Source organism: Leptidea sinapis, chromosome 7, assembly GCF_905404315.1.
Source record: "Leptidea sinapis chromosome 7, ilLepSina1.1, whole genome shotgun sequence".
Lineage (NCBI taxonomy): Eukaryota > Metazoa > Arthropoda > Insecta > Lepidoptera > Pieridae > Leptidea > Leptidea sinapis.
The window spans coordinates 8442238-8461748 of NC_066271.1; the positions used below are offsets into that span (position 1 = coordinate 8442238).

The 19511-nt window shown below is 37.5% G+C and overlaps 1 protein-coding gene across 2 annotated transcripts in view; it reads right to left on the reverse strand.

The window, feature by feature from the left end:
- LOC126965358 (xanthine dehydrogenase) overlaps positions 1 to 17419 on the reverse strand; it is a 35497-nt gene extending 18078 nt beyond the window's left edge. Inside the window, exon 1 of one of the 2 annotated variants that reach the window (XM_050808901.1) lies at positions 17294 to 17419. In XM_050808901.1, the coding sequence (XP_050664858.1) occupies positions 17294 to 17368 (75 nt within the window). In that variant the 5' untranslated portion in view covers positions 17369 to 17419. Of the gene's footprint in view, positions 1 to 6596; positions 6740 to 17293 lie in introns of those variants that run through there. The other variant, XM_050808900.1, reaches the window with a different exon arrangement.
- Positions 17420 to 19511: the final 2092 nt, after the last annotated feature.

The following is a 19511-nucleotide window of genomic DNA, read 5'->3' on the forward strand; positions in this document are numbered from 1 at the left end:
TTCGTTTTAAAATTTTATTTGTGTATTAATCCTAGAAGCGAAGGGTTATCAACGTAACGTAATAAATTGCTTAGTAATAGTTTGTATTATCGGTCTAATGCCTAAAACTATAGCACAGATTCGATTCTGGGATTATGAATTTATACCACGCAAAGTTTCATCTCTATACATATACCCAGTATTATCACCTTAACTGAATTATTTATCCCTTACTGGTAAATAGTAATGTTTCGTGTGTGTGCGACCTGATGCCCTGAACTTCGTTCCATAGCTTTCTTTCGCAGTCGTTCTTTATACCATGTGGACTTAGCCTAAAATGCAGTCAAGACGTGACAAGATGCAGGTGGTTGGAGTTTTTGGTCACGTGACATATGATTTTAATTTTGAAAATATAAATTATTCTCATGTGTTAATAATACATCAGTATTCAATTTTGATATCTAGATGAAACTGACCCATTGCGAAGAAATATTTCGAATAAAAAAAGTCTATTCACTGGAATATTCTCGATGGATGATAATTGACTCTTTTTTTTCTGACCGTATTTTTTAAAAACTTTGTTAATTTTGTTACAAATGCATGACTCTTATATTAACAAAGTTTATTTCAGTACAAATTTGTATGATGTGATCAAATTCATCTATCAATCCTCATGATATAAAAAAAAGAGTTAAATGAAAACATTTGCTTCTACGGCATTTGCGCGTGAAATTCCGATGAACGAACTGAATAAAACATTAGAACACTTTTCAATCAACAATAAGCCCCTTCTATTGTAAATGGATTGGGGAAACCAATGATGAGCCACTATCAACTAGCGAGCACTGTGTTTTGCAATTCTACATTCCTCAATCAGTAGTAGGTACATTATGAAATCATCTCTAAAAATGGTTTTAATAATATATTACTATATATATACATATGAACTTTTAGTAAACGATAAGTCGGATATTAATCAATATTATAGCTAGTTTTGTAATCATCCAATCTTTTTTAAATTAAAATGTCGGCCATCTTGTAATAAACCTAATTTGTAGGTTTAAATAACTTATTTCTGAGACTCGTGCGCCTGTTCTTCACAAAATATGTGAGGCATATAATTTCGAATAGGTAGTTTTTGACATTTAATACGTTAAAATTACTAAAAATTATTAATATGTAATTGTTAATATAAAGTTATTTAAAATCCATTGTAGAATAAAAGTGTTTCAATATTATAGTGTTTACAATAAATTATAATAATTTATATTACACACTTAATTATTAAAAAATTAAGAACATTGGCTCTTCGATTTTTTTTAATATATAATATATATATTTAATATATATAATATACATAAAATTATCGTAAAGATTTTATGATCGACTTTATTTCCTCAAAATAATTGCATTTTATGCTACTTAAGAAAAACTGTTTTAAATTTAAACGATGCCTAAATAGTCGCGCCAAAAAGGAGCGGCCATGATCTTGACGTCATAGCATAAAAAAGAAACGTCACATGTGCAGTGCAGTCCTTATTGATTTATAAAATAATAAAAATGACCTTTAATAGTCCGTATTGTTGGTGTGTGGTTAAATTTTTTTTTTTTACAAAAAAACAACCTACTTCAAAAACACTATTCCAAAACAATAGATATAATATGCACTAAAAAGTATAAAAATAATTGCATATTTTTATACTATATACTAATTAATTAATCTAATTCTAGTTACGATTATTGTTATTTTTGGAATCGGTGTCCTTCCGCCGCGACCCGCTCTCGCCTCTCGCTTCCTCACGACTCAAGCACATCTCACCTATAACTATGTATGTACATAGTTACAAACCTATCTTGGATGAAACCGACTCCAAAAATTACAATAATCGTATCTAGAATTAGATTAATTAATTAGAATCTATAAAAATACGCAATTAGTTTTATACTTTTTAGTGCATATTATGTCTATTATTTTGGAATAGTGTTTTAGAAGTCGGTTGTTTTTTTGTAAAAAAATATATTTTGTGATTTTTAATGAATTTGAAGTACACTAACTAACAATTTGTCTAAATATGTGTAGATATACAAAAATTTTCATTGCAGCAATGAACGTCAGCGCTTTGCAATTTGATTACAGACGGTTAGAAATTCTGCCACAGATCGCACCCATACTGTATGTCATTAGGTAGGCCCATTGGTCATCATATTCGACTACGACAATTACTTGACCATAACTATGTTATGGTAGATGACTTAAATATCTGGATAGCATAAAAAATATTCGGAAGAGTATCGTTAATTTGCTCCTAAGAATTGAAGAGTTCCGTTACTTTATCATGGATTCCGTAATCAGAACCTAACTAAACTCTCACCAAACTATCTTTGAAGTATATCCTTTCCAATAAAAAAGATTCATGGAAATCGGTTGGCGCGATATTGAGTTATTCGTAAATTTATCATCCACTTTGCTATACGTGTGTATAGCAAATTTAAGACTTTTATGGTTTTCTCATGGATGCCATTGTCAGATCTGGACCAAATTACAATTGGACCACACGGGAAGCATCAGCTTTCAAATAAAAAAGAATTATCAAAATTGGCTTACCCAGTCGAAAGTTTTGAGGTAACAAACATAAAAAAAAGCAAAAACATACCGACGAACTGAGAACCTCCTCCTTTTTTGAAGTCGGTTAAAAACAAATTGTTTCTGCTATAGTGACGTCACAACATGCGGTCGGCATTTTTGGTCACGTGACATATGATTTTAATCTTGAAATTGTAAATAATTCTCATGGGTTAATAATACATCGGTATTCAATTTCATAATTTAATTTTGATACCTAGATTAAACCGACCTATTGCGATATGATTAATTAATATTACTTTGTATAAAAAAGTCTATTCAGTAGAATATTCTCGATGGATGATAATTGACTCCATTTTTTAAAAACTATGTTAATTTTGTTACATGGGCCGTATGTATTCAATTATAGAATGGAGCTAATCGTGGGAATCGTATATTTACTAGTTTTCCTAGTACTTACATAATATTAAATAAATTATGAAACATTTTATCACCACCCAGACTTCTCTGGAAAACTCTCGGGAAGCCCAAATGATGTTAATGATGTATGAAACCATAAACATGCAAGAGGACCACCAGCATCCTCACTGGGCACAGCATACAGGTCGTGATCGACGGCTATTGCTTCAACCCTAAGCCCGTGAACGCTGGAGTTGCCCAAGGCTGTGTTCTATCTCCCATACTTTTACTTCTGTATGTCAATGATATGTTGGACACCTCGATCATGCATTGCTATGCAGATGACACCACTGGCGATGTCTTATGCATAGGCCATGCAGGTCTCTCTCAGTAAATCGTCGACCAGTGCCGAAAGAAACTTGTGTCTTCTATCGAGTCCTCTCTCGAAACGGTCGTGGAATGGGGAATAAACAATGACCAGTTAAACCACAATAAGAATCAACTTTTCAAGACAAAAAAAACCCATTTGTCGTATCGCCGCTCTTTGATACACTTCCCTTAATATCTCGTATACTATCTGAATAAAAGGGTCTCGAAATCTGAAGCGATTGCCAATTCCGCGGTCATCTGGAAAGCAAAGCCAAATTGGCTTCTAAGAAGCAGGGTCTCATATAAATAGAGCACGGCAATACTTCAAACCGGCCCACATTCTAGCGCTCTACAATGCGCAGGTCCAGCCACATATGGAGTATTAGTGTCATCTCTGGTCTTGGTTATATTTGCAACAATCCAATGTGAATGGCTCGACGAATCCGTTTCCTTTGAAAGGGTAATGAATGATTCAAATATAATATTATATTCAAATACATTGATTTGGACATACACATAATAATACACCAGTATTTTATCGCGAAGGTCTCAAACGGAGCCCTATTGACCTGACCGATAAGCTTCATAACAACATACGTATGATGAAAGGTTTACGTCATATTTTTTGATATAAATACATATTATTGTCCCTCACCAGAAGTATTAGGAAGTGGTAAATTACAAAATAAATAAGGTATATATTTAGCCAGCAATTGGAGGTGACTTTAAGATTGTTGTTCTATAAATAAGTTCGTTTGAAATAATATCGTATATTTGAATGAAGAATTGTTTATCAAAGAAATTTAAAATAGGGTTTTATTTTTGCTGCATTCATTCATTTATTTATTATTTTATATTTATTACATTCAAATCTTCTGACCTATATGTTTTTCTATACATGAGTTCGTTTGAAATAGCTTCGTATATTTGAATGAAGAATGCATTCATTTTCATTTATTTGTTATCATTATTGCATTCCAAACTTTTTGATTATTGTTTGTTCTATAAATGAGTTCGTTTGCAATAGCTTCGTATATTTGAATGAAGAATTGCATTCATTTTCATTTATTTGTTATAATTATTGCATTCCAAACTTTTTGATTATTGTTTGTTCTATAAATGAGTTCGTTTGCAATACCATCCTTTATTTGGATGAAGAATAATTATTGTTTGTTATTAAAGTACTTATATAAAAGAGGGTTTTATTTTTTCATCATTCATTTTAATTTATTATATTATCTTTATTATATTCAAAAGTTTATACTTATTGTTTGTTCTATACATAAGTTCGTTTGAAATAGCTTTGTGTATTTGAATGGAGATTTTTTTATGTTTAAATACTGTTTTATTTATTTCATCATTCCTTTATTTATTATAATAGCATGTTTATAACATTCAAACTTATTTAATATTTGTTGTTCTATAAGTTTGTTTGACATAGCATCGTACCTATATTTGAATAAAAAGAAATGTTTAAAAGGTGCGTGTGATAATAATCTTTTCCTTAAGTAAACAAGCGTAATTTAAAAAAAATGTGAAATAATATGTGAAATCCAAGATTTAAAGAAAATTTCAGCTTGATATTAAATTATAATAACGAACAGAATCTAGCAAGAATGTACAACTTGAAAAAGTTATAATATATTTAGATTACAATTTACTTTTTACTCAACAAACTCGTAAACACGCATTTTTAATTACATATTAATTCCATCACAAAAAGTAGAATATGCTGTGCGGTTTACCGACACGCACGTGTATACATACCGACGCTACTGTTAAGGAAAAAGAAACTCTATTTACTAGATTACTGCCTTCAAATGTCTAAGTAAGCTTTATTTCGACCACAGCACAAAGCCAGTTCATAATAAAATCTGCGAATGTAATATGTAGATAGATTTTAGATTGGTTCTATAAAAATAACTAGCCGTTCCCGCCGCGAATTTTAAAATGAAATAAATTAAACAATAAAATAGTAGCCATAAACAATCTGAGATAAATTTCGCAACGAATGGTGGTATTTTCATATCGATACGATCCGTGGCTTATGCGTGATTGAGCCTCAAACAATGACCATTTTCATTATATATCTATATATATAGTCTAGCCGTTCCCGTCTGCTTCGCTGGGCGAATTTTAAAAGGAAATAAATGAATGAAGGAATGTTGGAATTCGAAAAATAAGTAGCCATAAACCATCTAGAAAAAATTTCGCATCGAATGGTGGTAGTGGTTTAGTATTATTTATATATATAGATAGAGCAAAAAGGTAATCAACAACTGCCATTTTGAATTAACGCGCGATATTTTTCTCAATTAAGATAGGACAGATAGATTGTGACTGTCACAATATTATTGTCAAGTACAAAATTGATTCCTTTAGAATTCTCTTTGATGTCAGTTCAAATGCATCGAAAACAAATGGCGCTCTGCGAGATAAGAAACGGCGCAAGAAACGCTCCCAGCATTCTTTTTAATAAAATGTACAGTATTTGCAATTACCTACTTAATTTACATTGCAACGCTTTGTATGCGATGGTGTGGTACGGTACAATGGGACTGCCACACCGCCCGTGCCATATTCTACCATGTGTAACATTCAAAATAAAATTCTCTTATAAAGCTCCTATAAATGTTATTGTTAATGGAAATAATTGCATAATATCAAGGTTTATGGGATAAATTAATACAATTTATTGAAAGTAGTTGTAAACACTATTACACGTTTTAAAAAAAATACATTACAATAATTGATACAATATCGTAAGAAAATAATTCTCAATAATATTCATCGATTTCCATTGTATCTTCCTTATGTGGTAAGTAAGCATTTAACATGGACAAACATAAAAACTATGTTTTACTTTCATGTTTCGATCTTTCGAATTTATAATTGTTGTGCAAGAACACGCGGGCCTGTCCTACTCTGTGTAGGGTCAATATTTTGTTGAATACAATTGAGTAAACATATTAACTACTGTAAAATTAATCGAAGTATATATCATGTCTAATTGCTTATCAGAAGTCAAATATATTTGATAGCATTGATAATGTTTTTTATTAATAATATAAACAATTATTTGGGTCGATTTCAACATAAAATCCCCACACCAAACATTGTGACTGCAAACTTGTTTTAAATGTATCGTGTGGGTACTAGGAGTGGGTTAGTATAACTTAAGACTGGAGAACCACGTCTTAAAATAGCATATAATACCCACTGATTAGTTTGTTTATCTTATTACTAATTAGAAGCTTTTACTAACCTTTTTGCCATTTACATAAAACACCAATTCGTTGGACACAACATCCGACTCAACCTCGTTATTCAACAGTCCCATCTTTACGACACAATAATAAATAAAGTATCCGAACACCCTTTGAATACGAGAGACACAACAAAACTGAACATACTTGTATCATAATATCTTGCGAGTTGCGATCGTCCCTCAACAAGTCAACAAGATATCGTTTTGTCGCGCAATACATAATATATAAATGTTATAATCTACTATCTATCCATGAGGTTGGTTACTCGCCCGTTTGCCCTCAAATTAATAAATCTACATTAGCTTATCTAAGATGTATACTGTATTCGACGCAATAATTAAATTTCATTTCATAAATGACGACTTTATGTTCTAGAGATGTAACGAATCTAATAACCTAAACACAAGGTTTGTCAGGCCGGACAATCAGACGGATGGACAATCCAATGGTATGTCGTATTGTCCATCGCACAAAATTATTATCGTGCAGTTGGCGTCACCATGTGCCTTTTCTACGATACATAGGCTGCACTAGTATCGGGAATGGAATATTTCCACTGTTCCTGTCATATTAAAATCTTTTTAATTGAAAACTCCTTGGTATTAAAAATCGAATACCATTTATTTATTTAAAAAAAGATTCTCGGTCTTATTACAAGGTCTTATCAAATTTGTTTAGTCGTTGAGAAAATGGAATTGACTGGAGAAAATTCTAGAGCGATGATTTATTATGAATTTCGAAGTGGTTTTACACAAAAACAGTGTGTTGACTGGATGATTTCTACATTTAGTGATGAAGCCCCATCTCTCATCCCATCTCTTCCTTAATCTTTGCTTACGCACAGCATCAACGTTTTCTTTGGTGACTGCAGTTTTCGGACGACCTTGACGGGGATCATCACTGAGCTTGACACGTCCACTTTGAAATTCAGCAAACCAGCGATAAACTGTGGTTTTGGATGGGGCTTCATCACTAAATGCAGAAATCATCCAGTCAACACACTGTTTTTGTGTTAAACCACTTCGAAAGTCATAATAAATCATCGCTCTAGAATTTTCTCCAGTCAGTTCCATTTTCTCAACGACTAAACAAGTTTGACAAGACCTTGTGATAAGACCGAGAATCTTTTTTAAATAAATAAATGGTATTCGATTTTTAAAGCTAACAAAAATTGTTCGTTCACGGAGTGTTGCAAAAAAAATGGTGGCCACGTTTGTCTCCAAAACCGCGCTGGACTGCACTGGACTGGACCGGAGTATTAGTAATAGGGTTTTACCCTTTGGCTAGGGAACCCTAAAAATTACACGGGTATCTGTCTAGGTATGTTAAATTACATATTGTATTAATTCCTCAAAAGTCGTAAACGTTCATGTAATTCCTCTGTATTGCTCTTGGTAAGCGTGGGTGACTCCTACCAGATGCCGTAGGCTTGGTTGTACTATTCTATAAAACGAACGTATTGAATTGCTTTCTGTCACTGTTGTTGTTCTAAGAGTTTCTATAATATTATATATTGTGTTCCATGGTCATAATAATTCACTTTCAAATTATACAGGCTCGCTGTTGAGATAGTAAATAGCTTTCAAAGAATGTAGATAATGTTATACTCAGAAAAGTACCATTTTAATTAGTATATCTACTTGTGAGTGAAGCAAAAGAAATAGTGTCTACGAGTAGGCAGGTATTTATGACTCTTATAGCCTAAACAGATGATCGGATTTGGTACGGGCGAACGATCGGACGCGGTCTGGGGCCTACTTCTAAAATCGATATTCGATAAATCGTGGCATTAGTCGTATCGAATCCTACTCTTAGTTACATCGTATTTAATGTCGAAACGATGATTGAACGAACGAAACATTATTTGATATTATCGGTCCTAAGGCGTACGCGCTTTTTTCAAGGTACCTATGTCGTATCGTCCCGGAAACACCGCACAAGGAAGCTCATTCCACAGCTTTGTAGTACGTACGAAGAAAGCTCCTTTAAAAACGGATTGTGGAGGACCGCGACACATCCAGAGGGTGGGGATGGTATCCTTATTTATGGCGTGTCGTAGTGTTATATATGTACATATGTATGCTTTTATGCAGACATAACATTAGCGTCAGCACTTTAAGACCAACGCGTCACCATTTCAGTCATACATTTCAATTATTTCTAGTTCTAAATAAATTTGTTTTTTTTTTAAGTTTGGTTTTAATATTCCGCCTAACAAATGGTGGCAGTGTAAAGGATTTTAAAATTTTATAAATGTGTTGGTTGGTTCTAATAAGTGTTTAACAAAACAGTATAAGTCCAGAGTACTATACATATCTTGGTGACCGCCTGAATCTCGCCTGGTTGCGAACTGCTAGCAAGCTTCGACCTGACCTGAAGGTGAAATTCGGCGGCAGGAATCCATTTACAGGGTGAAGTTGACTTTAAATTACTAAATGGTAATCCTAGGCGAATATCTATATGGAATAATTAATTATTTAGTACAGATTTTATATGTCTTTTTTTCATACATTATCATTCTTGAAGGCATTGACTATTTGACGTTTGAGTATGTTTGTTGCATCATTTTACATATTATATTGTAATTGAAATGATTTGTAAATCGATGGAACTGTAAATATTGATATAAAAGAGTGGCAATGAGTTTCTTGCTACTTCTTCTAATTAGCTCAACCCTTTACGAAGTAGCGGTAGATTCAATAAGAAAAAAAATATTTTTTAACATTCATAACTGTCATTTCCGTGACCTACATGAGTAAAGTTATTTTGATTTTTTATTTTCTTTATTATGGGGATGTACTGTCACTATCATGAAAAGAAAAGGGGCCGTTCCAACTTCTTCCCATCAACGAATCGAATACAAGTAACAATTAATAAAAATATAAGATATTTCAGAAATATAATTAATTATAAATGGATACACTCCGAAGAAATACATAAAATGACCATTATTATTATAAAAGTACTGCAGGCCTAAGACAATAAATACTTCAAAACTGTAAAATATAAACGGCCGATTTCAATAATCATTTGTGATCCTAGATTAGCAGACCAAGTTTAATATATTCATAAATTTTCTATATTGGCATTTTAACACGCGATTGAACGATTTGATGATTTCTTTTTCCAATCCACATGTGGGATAACAAACCTATATGCATTTTAGCTTGCTATTTATTATTTTATATATAAATTTGACAGATGATCGTTTTGTATACGGATGACAAGAAATCTGGATTGTAAATACTTTTAAACTTGAAAACGGATATAGAAACCGGCCGGTACTCATATAGACATTTATGGTAATATAATGTAATTAATTTCTTGTAATCTATATTTATGACATAGAGTGAAGACGAGAGGTTTACCTGGTTGTAAGTGACAACTGATACGCCCTGCCCGTTATATTACAGTGCCGCTCCAGATTCTCAATTGAACACAAAATCCTGAGCCTTTCTTAAAGGCCGGCAACGCTCCTGTAATTCTTCTGGTGTTGCAGGAGAATGGGGTTGATGGTGATCACTTAAGATGAGATGACCCGAACGCCTGTGTGTCCTCCATAAAATAATAAAATAAATAAATAGCATATTCTATGACTTCGATTTTGAGTGGGGGTGTTATTGAAAACGGCTCCAAGCAACACACAAATTAATCATTTCTTTCTTCAACATCACTAGTGCCATATTTATTCAGTATTCATAAATTGTAGAGTTCGATTCAGGCAGGCAACGCGAGCACACGTGCCGCGTTATCTGTCCTCCTTCGAATATTTTTATTACCTGCGTTATCGCACTATCTGCTCAGGCCACCTGGGCTAGCTATTGTTATCGCGCGCTATTGTTCGGGACTCTTTGAGTCTCGCACCTGTTACGTTCCTTCGCGGAACGTTGCTTAGTTATTATCTGTGTTAATTACCCGGTTTTACGATCGTGTTAGTTAGCACCTGTGCTGTGTTTCGCGATTCTGCACGCTAATCGTGTGTGTTTGTGAGTTGCAGTTCGTGCCGTGTGTGTCTTCTCCGCGGCGGCCTGCACAGCGTGCATCGGGGTTCCGGCCCAGCCAGTCTACATCCAGCAAAGCTAAGTCTTAGGCTTAATTATTATTATTAATTTCTTTTAATTTTTGCATATTTTATTATAATTAATATTATTTATTAATGTGCAAGTGTACAACTTAACTATAGTTGTCCACTTAATTATTATATTCCCCCTCTGCCTGACCCGGGCAGCGGGGGTTGTTGCCCGCCCAACCTAGTTAATAAATATGACAACCATGGCTTCACCAATGGTTCCCAACGAGGGCTTCTTCAGCGTTCTCTTAGATAGGTTATTTTCGGAGAAGATCGCTCCGCTAATGAAAGTAACAATCAACGAGACAGTGGATACCGCTATCAAAGCGAAATCCAACAAATATAACTCATCGTCTGACGTTTCGGGTTCCGACGGGGAATCCGAAATGGAACTAGGTAATGACTCCGACGCAAGCTCCGTAGCTTCAGTCAAACCAAGGAAAGTGATCACCCGATCAGCCCGTCCGCCTGTCCTTCAGGCGTACTTTGACGCGCAGGCGACCCCTAAGGTCCCCGCGGTCAGTCCTGACCGCACGGACGCCCCTCAGGCTTCCAGTGCTTCACCGGCCCAGCCGGAAACCGCTCTACCGTTGAGAGCGGAGAGTGTCCCGTCAGATGCTGACGGCTTCATCACCGTCAGTCGCAAGAAGAAGCGCGGTCGCGAATCGCCTTCTCTTGATGGCACACCCGCCAAGAAAGCCGCGGCCACGACTGGCTCCACTGCCGCGCCCGCGCCCGCTAAAGCCCGCGTACCGCCTCCGACCAAGCGCCCGCCTCCTATTTTTATAGGAGACCGAGGCCGCTGGTTGGTTATCAAAAATAAGATCCCGAAGACGCTCTCCTTCCAGGCGAGGGCGTACCAATCTCTCATCAAATTAGAGACCAAAGAGGTAGCGGACCACCGCGCCTTGACATCCCTTCTTAGAGAGCTGAGTGTGGGTTTCCACACGTACGCCCTGCCTGAGGAAAAGCGTCTGAGGGTCGTTATTAGGAACGTCCCCAGAGAGTTAGACGAGGCCGACATTCTGTCGGCCTCAAAGAGCAGGGTTACCCTGCACACGAGGTGCACCGTATGCGCGGAACCACCAACAAACAACCATTTAACATGGTTCTCGTCGTCCTCGACCTCACGCAAGAGGGAAAGGAAATTTTTAACATAAAATCGGTTTGCTCCCTTCAGGGCATCCGGGCCGAAGCTCCTCGCAACCGCGGGGGGCCTGGTCAGTGTCACAGATGCCAGTTATACGGGCACTCGGCACGCAACTGCGAACACACCCCGAGGTGTGTGAAGTGCCTCGGCAAACACGGCACGCCGGAGTGCCCTCGACCAGCGCAATGCGCGGAGCCCCCGGCCTGCGTCTTGTGCGGGGAGAAGGGGCACCCCGCGAGCTATCGCGGGTGTCCCAAGGCACCCAAACACAAGCGTCACCCAGGGCGCCGCCAGCCGCAAGGCAGAGCAGAGAAGGTGGAGTTCACTCCAACCTTCAAACCTGCGCCGCCTCCGAAGGTAAACGCCTGGGCGAGTTCTCCTCCGGCTGCCAACGCTGCCACAAAGGCCACTCTCGCGGCCCCCGCGCCCCTCCGGCCACCGCTAGCGTCCCGCCCGGCGGCGTCGGTCCCGCGACCGAGGCCACCGGCGCCCGCGTCCGCGGCAACAGGTAACCAAGGCGGCAGCACCTTTGCCTTCATGTTCGAACTGTCAGAGCTGTTCGACATAGATGAAATCATAGCCCTGGCCAGCAGGCTCGAGGCTGTCCGGGACGACCCGCCGTCGCTCCTGCAAGTTATGGCAGACAACGGCAAAATATTCCGTGCCCTCACCGATATAGGGCGAAAGTATAAAAACATTCGCGATGCCTAATTACGTAAGCGGACGGGTTAAACCACATACGCTCCGTATAGCGTATTTTAGCGCCCAAGGCCTTAAGCCTCAACTAGACTTGGTGAAGGAGTTCGCTCACGAACATCAATTAGACCTATTCTTAGTGCAAGAGACATTTCTAAAACCACGTATACGCGATCCGCGTATCGCTAATTATAACTTAGTCAGGAATGATCGCACCACCCGTATGGGCGGCACCCTCATTTATTTTAAAAGGTCTCTACACTGTATACCTATAGATCCTCCGGTCCTCACTAACATCGAGGCCTCTGCCATCCGGGTCAGTATGGCGAATCACCAGCCGATCACTGTTATTTCAGCTTATCTTCCGCCCAACAAACAAGTATTATACACAGATATAGAAGCATTACTCGGCCACGGGGCCACAGTCATAGTGGGCGGCGATCTTAACGCCAAACACTCCAGCTGGAACAGTAGAGCCACAAATAGAAACTGAATCTTATTTGATTCGCTGACACACACGCTGAACTTTTCAGTAATAGCACCCGACGAACCAACACATTATCCGGATAACGTCGCGCACCGACCCGACATTCTAGACGTTGCGTTACTTAAGAACGTAACGCTCAATGTAAATTCAATCGAGGTTTTTCACGAATTAGAGTCAGACCACCGGCCCGTCGTCCTAAATCTAGGCCCACCGGTTAACTTTCAACCACCGACGAAAACAGTGATCGACTGGCAACGGCTGGAAAAGGATCTCGAGTCTATCAAGTCCGACGACCTTGACCTTATACCGGACGTCATCGACTCGGTCGACACGGCTCACAGTGCTATCTCTCATGTGACGTCACATATACAGAATAGGATCAAGGCCTGCTCCAGGCAGGTTCCGACGATGCAACCGCATCGCCTAAACCTGCCTCCAGAGGTCAGGAACTTACTCACACAGAAGCACAGAGCCACTAGACTTTACGATAGGTATACGTCGGTCGAGAATAGGCGCCACCTCCGCTACCTACAGCGGGTGGTACGGGAACGTATCGCGGAACTCCGCGGCGAACGTTGGGACCGCTTGCTCGGCAACCTTAAGCCATCACATGTGGCTTTCTGGAAGCTGCCTCGCGCGTTCAAACATTAAAGTGCTTCAAGCCGCCGTCGATGAACTAGGCAACTGGTTCAGAAAATGGCGGATTGAAGTGAACCCCACCAAGAGTGCAGCGGTACTCTTCGGTAACGCGAATAGCATCCGCGCTAAAAACGACCGACCGACGTCATTAAATTGTATGAAACACCCATACCGTGGGTGAAGGATTACAAATACTTAGGAGTCACGTTCAACAGCAATATGAACTTCAAGAAACATATGTATGTGCGGTATGCAATAGAGCCCGATTTGTCCTCAGTCGCCTTTATCCACTTGTGTGTGGGCGAAGCAAACTTCCGCTCAAACACAAAGTGACACTGTACAAAACCATCGTACGGCCCATACTGTCATACGCAAGCGTCGTTTTCGCGCACTCCCGACCGAGCTACTTACGTCGTTTGCAAGTAGTTCAAAATAAATTCACGCGCATGGCAACCGGAGCCCCGTGGTTCATCCGAAACGTTGACCTTCACCGCGACCTAGAGCTTCCGACGATAGCTCAACACTTTAAAGAGATCTCGCGACGCTTCTTTGACAAGGCGCCTAACCATCCCAACATCTTGGTTAGGAAGGCATGCGGGTACACCACCCTTCACCATAGTCTCAACCCAATAAGACGTCCCAGACACGTAACGGTAGACCCGGATGACGACATCACCATCGCGAACGCGACACCCACACAAACACCGACACAGACACGCACACACCGCCTTCGCAGGCGTAGGCGCGGTCAACCACCGCAAACCACTGGCACTCGTCGCTCTGACAATAGCCAGCGGCCCGCACTCTAGATACACCACACAATTGTTTTGATACCCGATGAGACGTTAGTCCTCGTCCTGTAATCACTTCACTACACTCACTCACACACGGACTGACTGACGGACTGACATATACCACTTACACAATCACAAACACACTCCACAAACATACATGCACACAAACATTTACACTACGTACATACATACAAACACACATACATACAATCATAAACACATACATACACACTTACATACATTACACAAAACATCACCACACTCGCCGGCGAGTGTGTTCTTATCACCTTTTCATCTTTCATCTTCATTTTCATTCTCTCTCCTTCCCACAAGCACACAGCCGGTCTGAGGTTCGAGTCTCCTTAGGAGACGCCCCGCGACTGTTGTTGCGTAGTCTTTGCGGCCTACACGGCCCACGTCCTACTTCGCTGTGAAAGCCAGGGCTGCTAACAGCACAGAGGAGGTTTTAGTCGGTATGGGGTGCTGCGCTTACGCGGACACTCGAGCCCGACATATTACGCCCCGTTCCGGGGCGTAAATACGTAACCGTATTTCCTCCTCTCATAAAAAAAAAAAATCATAAATTGTATATTTTTTTAAATAATAGCAAGTGTTACTTTTTGCCACTAATTGGAAAATTCCTTTATCGACTTGTGTAGTGTCTAGTAAAATAGAATAAATTACAAAACCATAAAACAACCGAATTTATTTTATCGAAAAACTTAGGGTAAACACATCTAGATGTGTATCGAAGGATCTACACATCTAGATGTGTAGGAAGTGTCTGGCAGGCCGATACTAGTATCTCATTAATGATAGATAATAATAACAACATCAGGAGTTTAATTTTCGTACAGAAATATTAATCAGTTTCATGGAGTCAATTTGATTTAGCCACTATCCATCGTCTCTCGGACGCTCATTGAAGATCTGTTCTAAAACCTGTGACAACAGATGTAAATGAAATGTAGAAGTGAAATGTCTCACATCTAAGAAGGTCTAATAAGGTTACTCAGCGGATTTTTATTAATATATTATATTTAATATTATATTCAAATATTTATTGTACAATCACCATTTTAAATAAAGTTGGTACACTTTGATATAAACGATGTAACAAGATCACGAATTAAAAACACTTTGGGTCGAATCAGTAAGACGCCTGGATAACTCTTTTATGAATGGAACAAACATGTATCCATCAAAGAGTGATGCATATTTCCTCCACTTTTGGTTTTTGGCAGTTTCCGCCACCACGCCTTAGATATGTTTTCAATATGAGAGGCTTCTAGCATGTCTAAAAAAAAGTCACAACCTACACCAGAGGCCTTTCATCTCTAGGGTCGCCGGCATGTTGACGGTAGCAAAGGAGTGATGGCCCACGCTGCAGTGGCATCATAGGTCATGGTGACCGAGCCTTCGCAGCAGCACATATAGGAAACTGTCGATTCGATTTAGAAGATAGAATTATGTTAAAGCGTGCCAATTTAGTCGAAGGAATGGCCTGAAACCACTACCCTGATTCTCGTACGATAATGGCAATAATAAGAGCCTAGTCCGAAATATTGAGACATGAGATACAAATAAATTTATGACATCAGTTATAAATGGACATAATGAAATAGCCTGGCGGTTTTTGTTCGTTATGTTTTAAAACATGAAAATATGTTAGTTATTTAAAAATTCAAAGATTTCATAAGATGCAACTCATAAAATGGTTATTACGGAGGAAGGAATAAAGGAAACGAAAGGAACCGCTTCTCAGTGAATGAGATAAAAATGTTCTATAGCTCTAAAGAAGTCTAGGATCTAGAATTATTTTTCTAGAAAAGCAGAAAAAAGAACCAAATGTTTTAGAGATAGTTATTGATAATAATAAAAGAATAGAATTGATAATAGCACAACTTGAACTGAATGCTTTTGAAGGGACTGCTGAATTCCAAAGAACATACATTTATGACGTATCAAAATAGTTTAAACGAACTTTTACAGTTGTGTTAGGTACATTTTTCTACTTTTATGTATGGGTTTTTAACATTTGAGAGAAAGAGAGTGGTGTATGGGCGGCCGGTATAAATAAAATTGTTGAATAGAATAGAAATAGAAATTAGTTTATTTACCCTATGGTACCCCCTATGTGACAATAACATAACATATTGCAACAACACTTGGTAAACGCCATGCTGTTCATAAAGGGGTTTTGACATGGAACACAGAACTGAATTTCCCAGCCCACCATTTGAAGTACACAAACTTATCATTTAAGAGCATACCTTCAAAACATTTTGTTGAATTTTTCGTTAGGTAAGTACCTACTTATTTCTTCTAACGTAGTCTACTGACATAGGTATCTGTTTTTATAAAACAAGAAGGGATTATTCAAATTTACATAACGCAAGTAGGTAACCTAAAAAGAAACATCAAAAGTCTGTGTAAGCATATCAAATGTACATTTAGTTGAATATAGTATTTATAATATTATGCATATGCCTATATTTGGCGATTAAACTCATATCCCCCTTATTCATAATAGTCTGCTAACTTAAAGCATTGCTAATTCTCACTCTGTCTTCTTCTATTGACCTAAGTCAGAATGAGAAAAAACACTCCTTAGCGGCTGTTTAAAGTTAGCGGACCATTATGAATAAGGGGGTAAATGGTAAATTAAAATAGCACTTACTATCAAATATTTGTTATTTTGGTAGGTACCTAGTTATATTAATTTTTATTATATTATAATGTCTCTTGACACCATATCCATAATACTGCTTTAAAACCTAGCATTAAATAGTTTAAGGTTATGTAAATAGTTTACCGTCATAATAGGTATTTGTACATATTTCGCATTTGTCACTCACCTTTTTACCGTTGACATAGAATACCAATTCGTTGGACACAACATCTGAATCCCTCTGATGCTCCAATAATCCCATCCTTGTTGCACAATTTTTTATCAGAACACCCTACGCGGTGTAGAGACACGACACAACTGAATAAATAGTTAAGGCATATTATTAAGGCGTATTATTCCAAAGAATGCAACCGTAGGTGCCCGTTCAACAGGAAACCGCTTCGTCGTGCAATAAATATCACAATATTACCTATATCTATGTGATATTACACTTTCACAATAATAAAATAGGTATTAATCGCTTCGTTAAACCTTACCTTTAGTCATATACATACTAATAATCAGAAGATCATTTAAGAGCATACCTTCAAAAACATTTTGTTGCATTTTTCGTTAGGTAAGTACCTACTTATTTCTTCTTACTTAGTCTGCTGACATAGGTATCTGTTTTTTTGTCATAATATATATTATAATAATAATATCACCTTTCGTTTTAAAATATTACAAGACGCGAAACACGACTAAAATAAATTAGAGAGGTATAAACAAAAGCGGCCAAGTGCGAGTCGGACTCGCCCATGGAGCGTTCCGTACCAGCAAGTAACATAATATAAATAGTAGTTGTAGTTCGTTGTAACTTTGATCGATGTTTTAATAATAACGTATTTTTTTAAATTAAGTTTTTGATAAGTAAATATTAGGTACCTAAATGATGATATTTGAATATTTTTTTGTTTTCTGTAATTTGTTCTAAGTATCTTTCTCTTTATAGGCATATTTAAATACCTAAGTTATTTTAGATGTTTTTATCATTTCTTTTAGTCCCTTCTGTGAATTGTTAAGTTTCTTTCCTGTAATACGAAATACTCAGGTGCCCAGCGGTTTTTTGTTTATTCCAAACATTAAAAAAAACTACTAAAGGGTAAAACTTGCAATCACCTTTCACTGTCCTTATAATTATAAGTAAATGTGTTTCATATCACAATTTTGAATCTAAAAACATAGCTAAGCCAAACAATTATTGTACAATGCGAGTATCAAATTTAAAAGATAATTTTTAATAATGCTAAAGATAAAACTCTACATAGTTACCTACGTATTAAAATAATGGATTCTGTATATATAGAGGTTTGTTAGTAATTTGTATATTAATATTATAATGGCATTCTTTTCATATACAATATAATATTTATTCAAAACTTGGACATGAGAAGGAGGCAGAGTGTCCGCAAGTCGCATCCCACACCAGCATCTTTCCCGTGCCCACAACACTATGGTCATTCCATCAGGACGCTTGCCATGAGGTGTATAATACCATTTTACTATAAAATTGCTGCGTATATTAAGAGCGACACATTCCGGTTAACTTCTATATATCATAACTATAATGTACCACATTCTGCCGTATGGCGCTTCCTCGGGAATTCTTAAAATTTTCGGGACTAACTATACCAGTAACGTGCATCGGTTTTTTAGTAAGGTAGGCACAAAACTTAATGAGGTTGAATTGACCTTTGGTTATAGAATAACAGAACTATATTAACGAAATCAATTTTAACCAGATTGGCCTTAAAGCAAGTGTAGAAAATTTTACGGGCCCCGCGCAAAAGGGGGCCCCGCATGTCCCACTGATCTCAGTCTGGGCATATTTTTTTAGAGAAACTTATTAAGATATTGAATTTCTTGATGTGGCAAAAACGTGAAACGTTACAGCTTTTCCTACTGAGACAACCCACGTCAGACACTCGGTAACTGACTATTTCCAGTATATATACCAAAGGCTCATTGAAAAAATTTGCTACGGGCCCCAAGTAAGCTTAATCCGTTACTGATTTTAACACTAGTGCAACATTTATTGAGGTACTTAACGAGGTAGGCACTGCCTATTTGCTTAAATGGTATGCACGCCCCTGAAATATTAGGTATACATACTCGGTTGAGTAGTTGAGGCGTGAAAGCGTAACCAACAATGATATTTAAAAGTATAGATTGGTTACGTAGACAACATTCGGTGTTTGAAAATGACACACTAACGCACACATGAATAATTTAACATTGCAATAGCACACTACATTACAATTACACGTCAAAGAAGGATAGTTAATGCAATTATCGCAAGCGAAAAAGAGATAGCTCTAATTTGCTAATTGCTTCGTATTTGTATAGAGAAAATACAGTTAATTCATCAGATATGATTTTTTACCGTACACCGTGATTTATGCCTA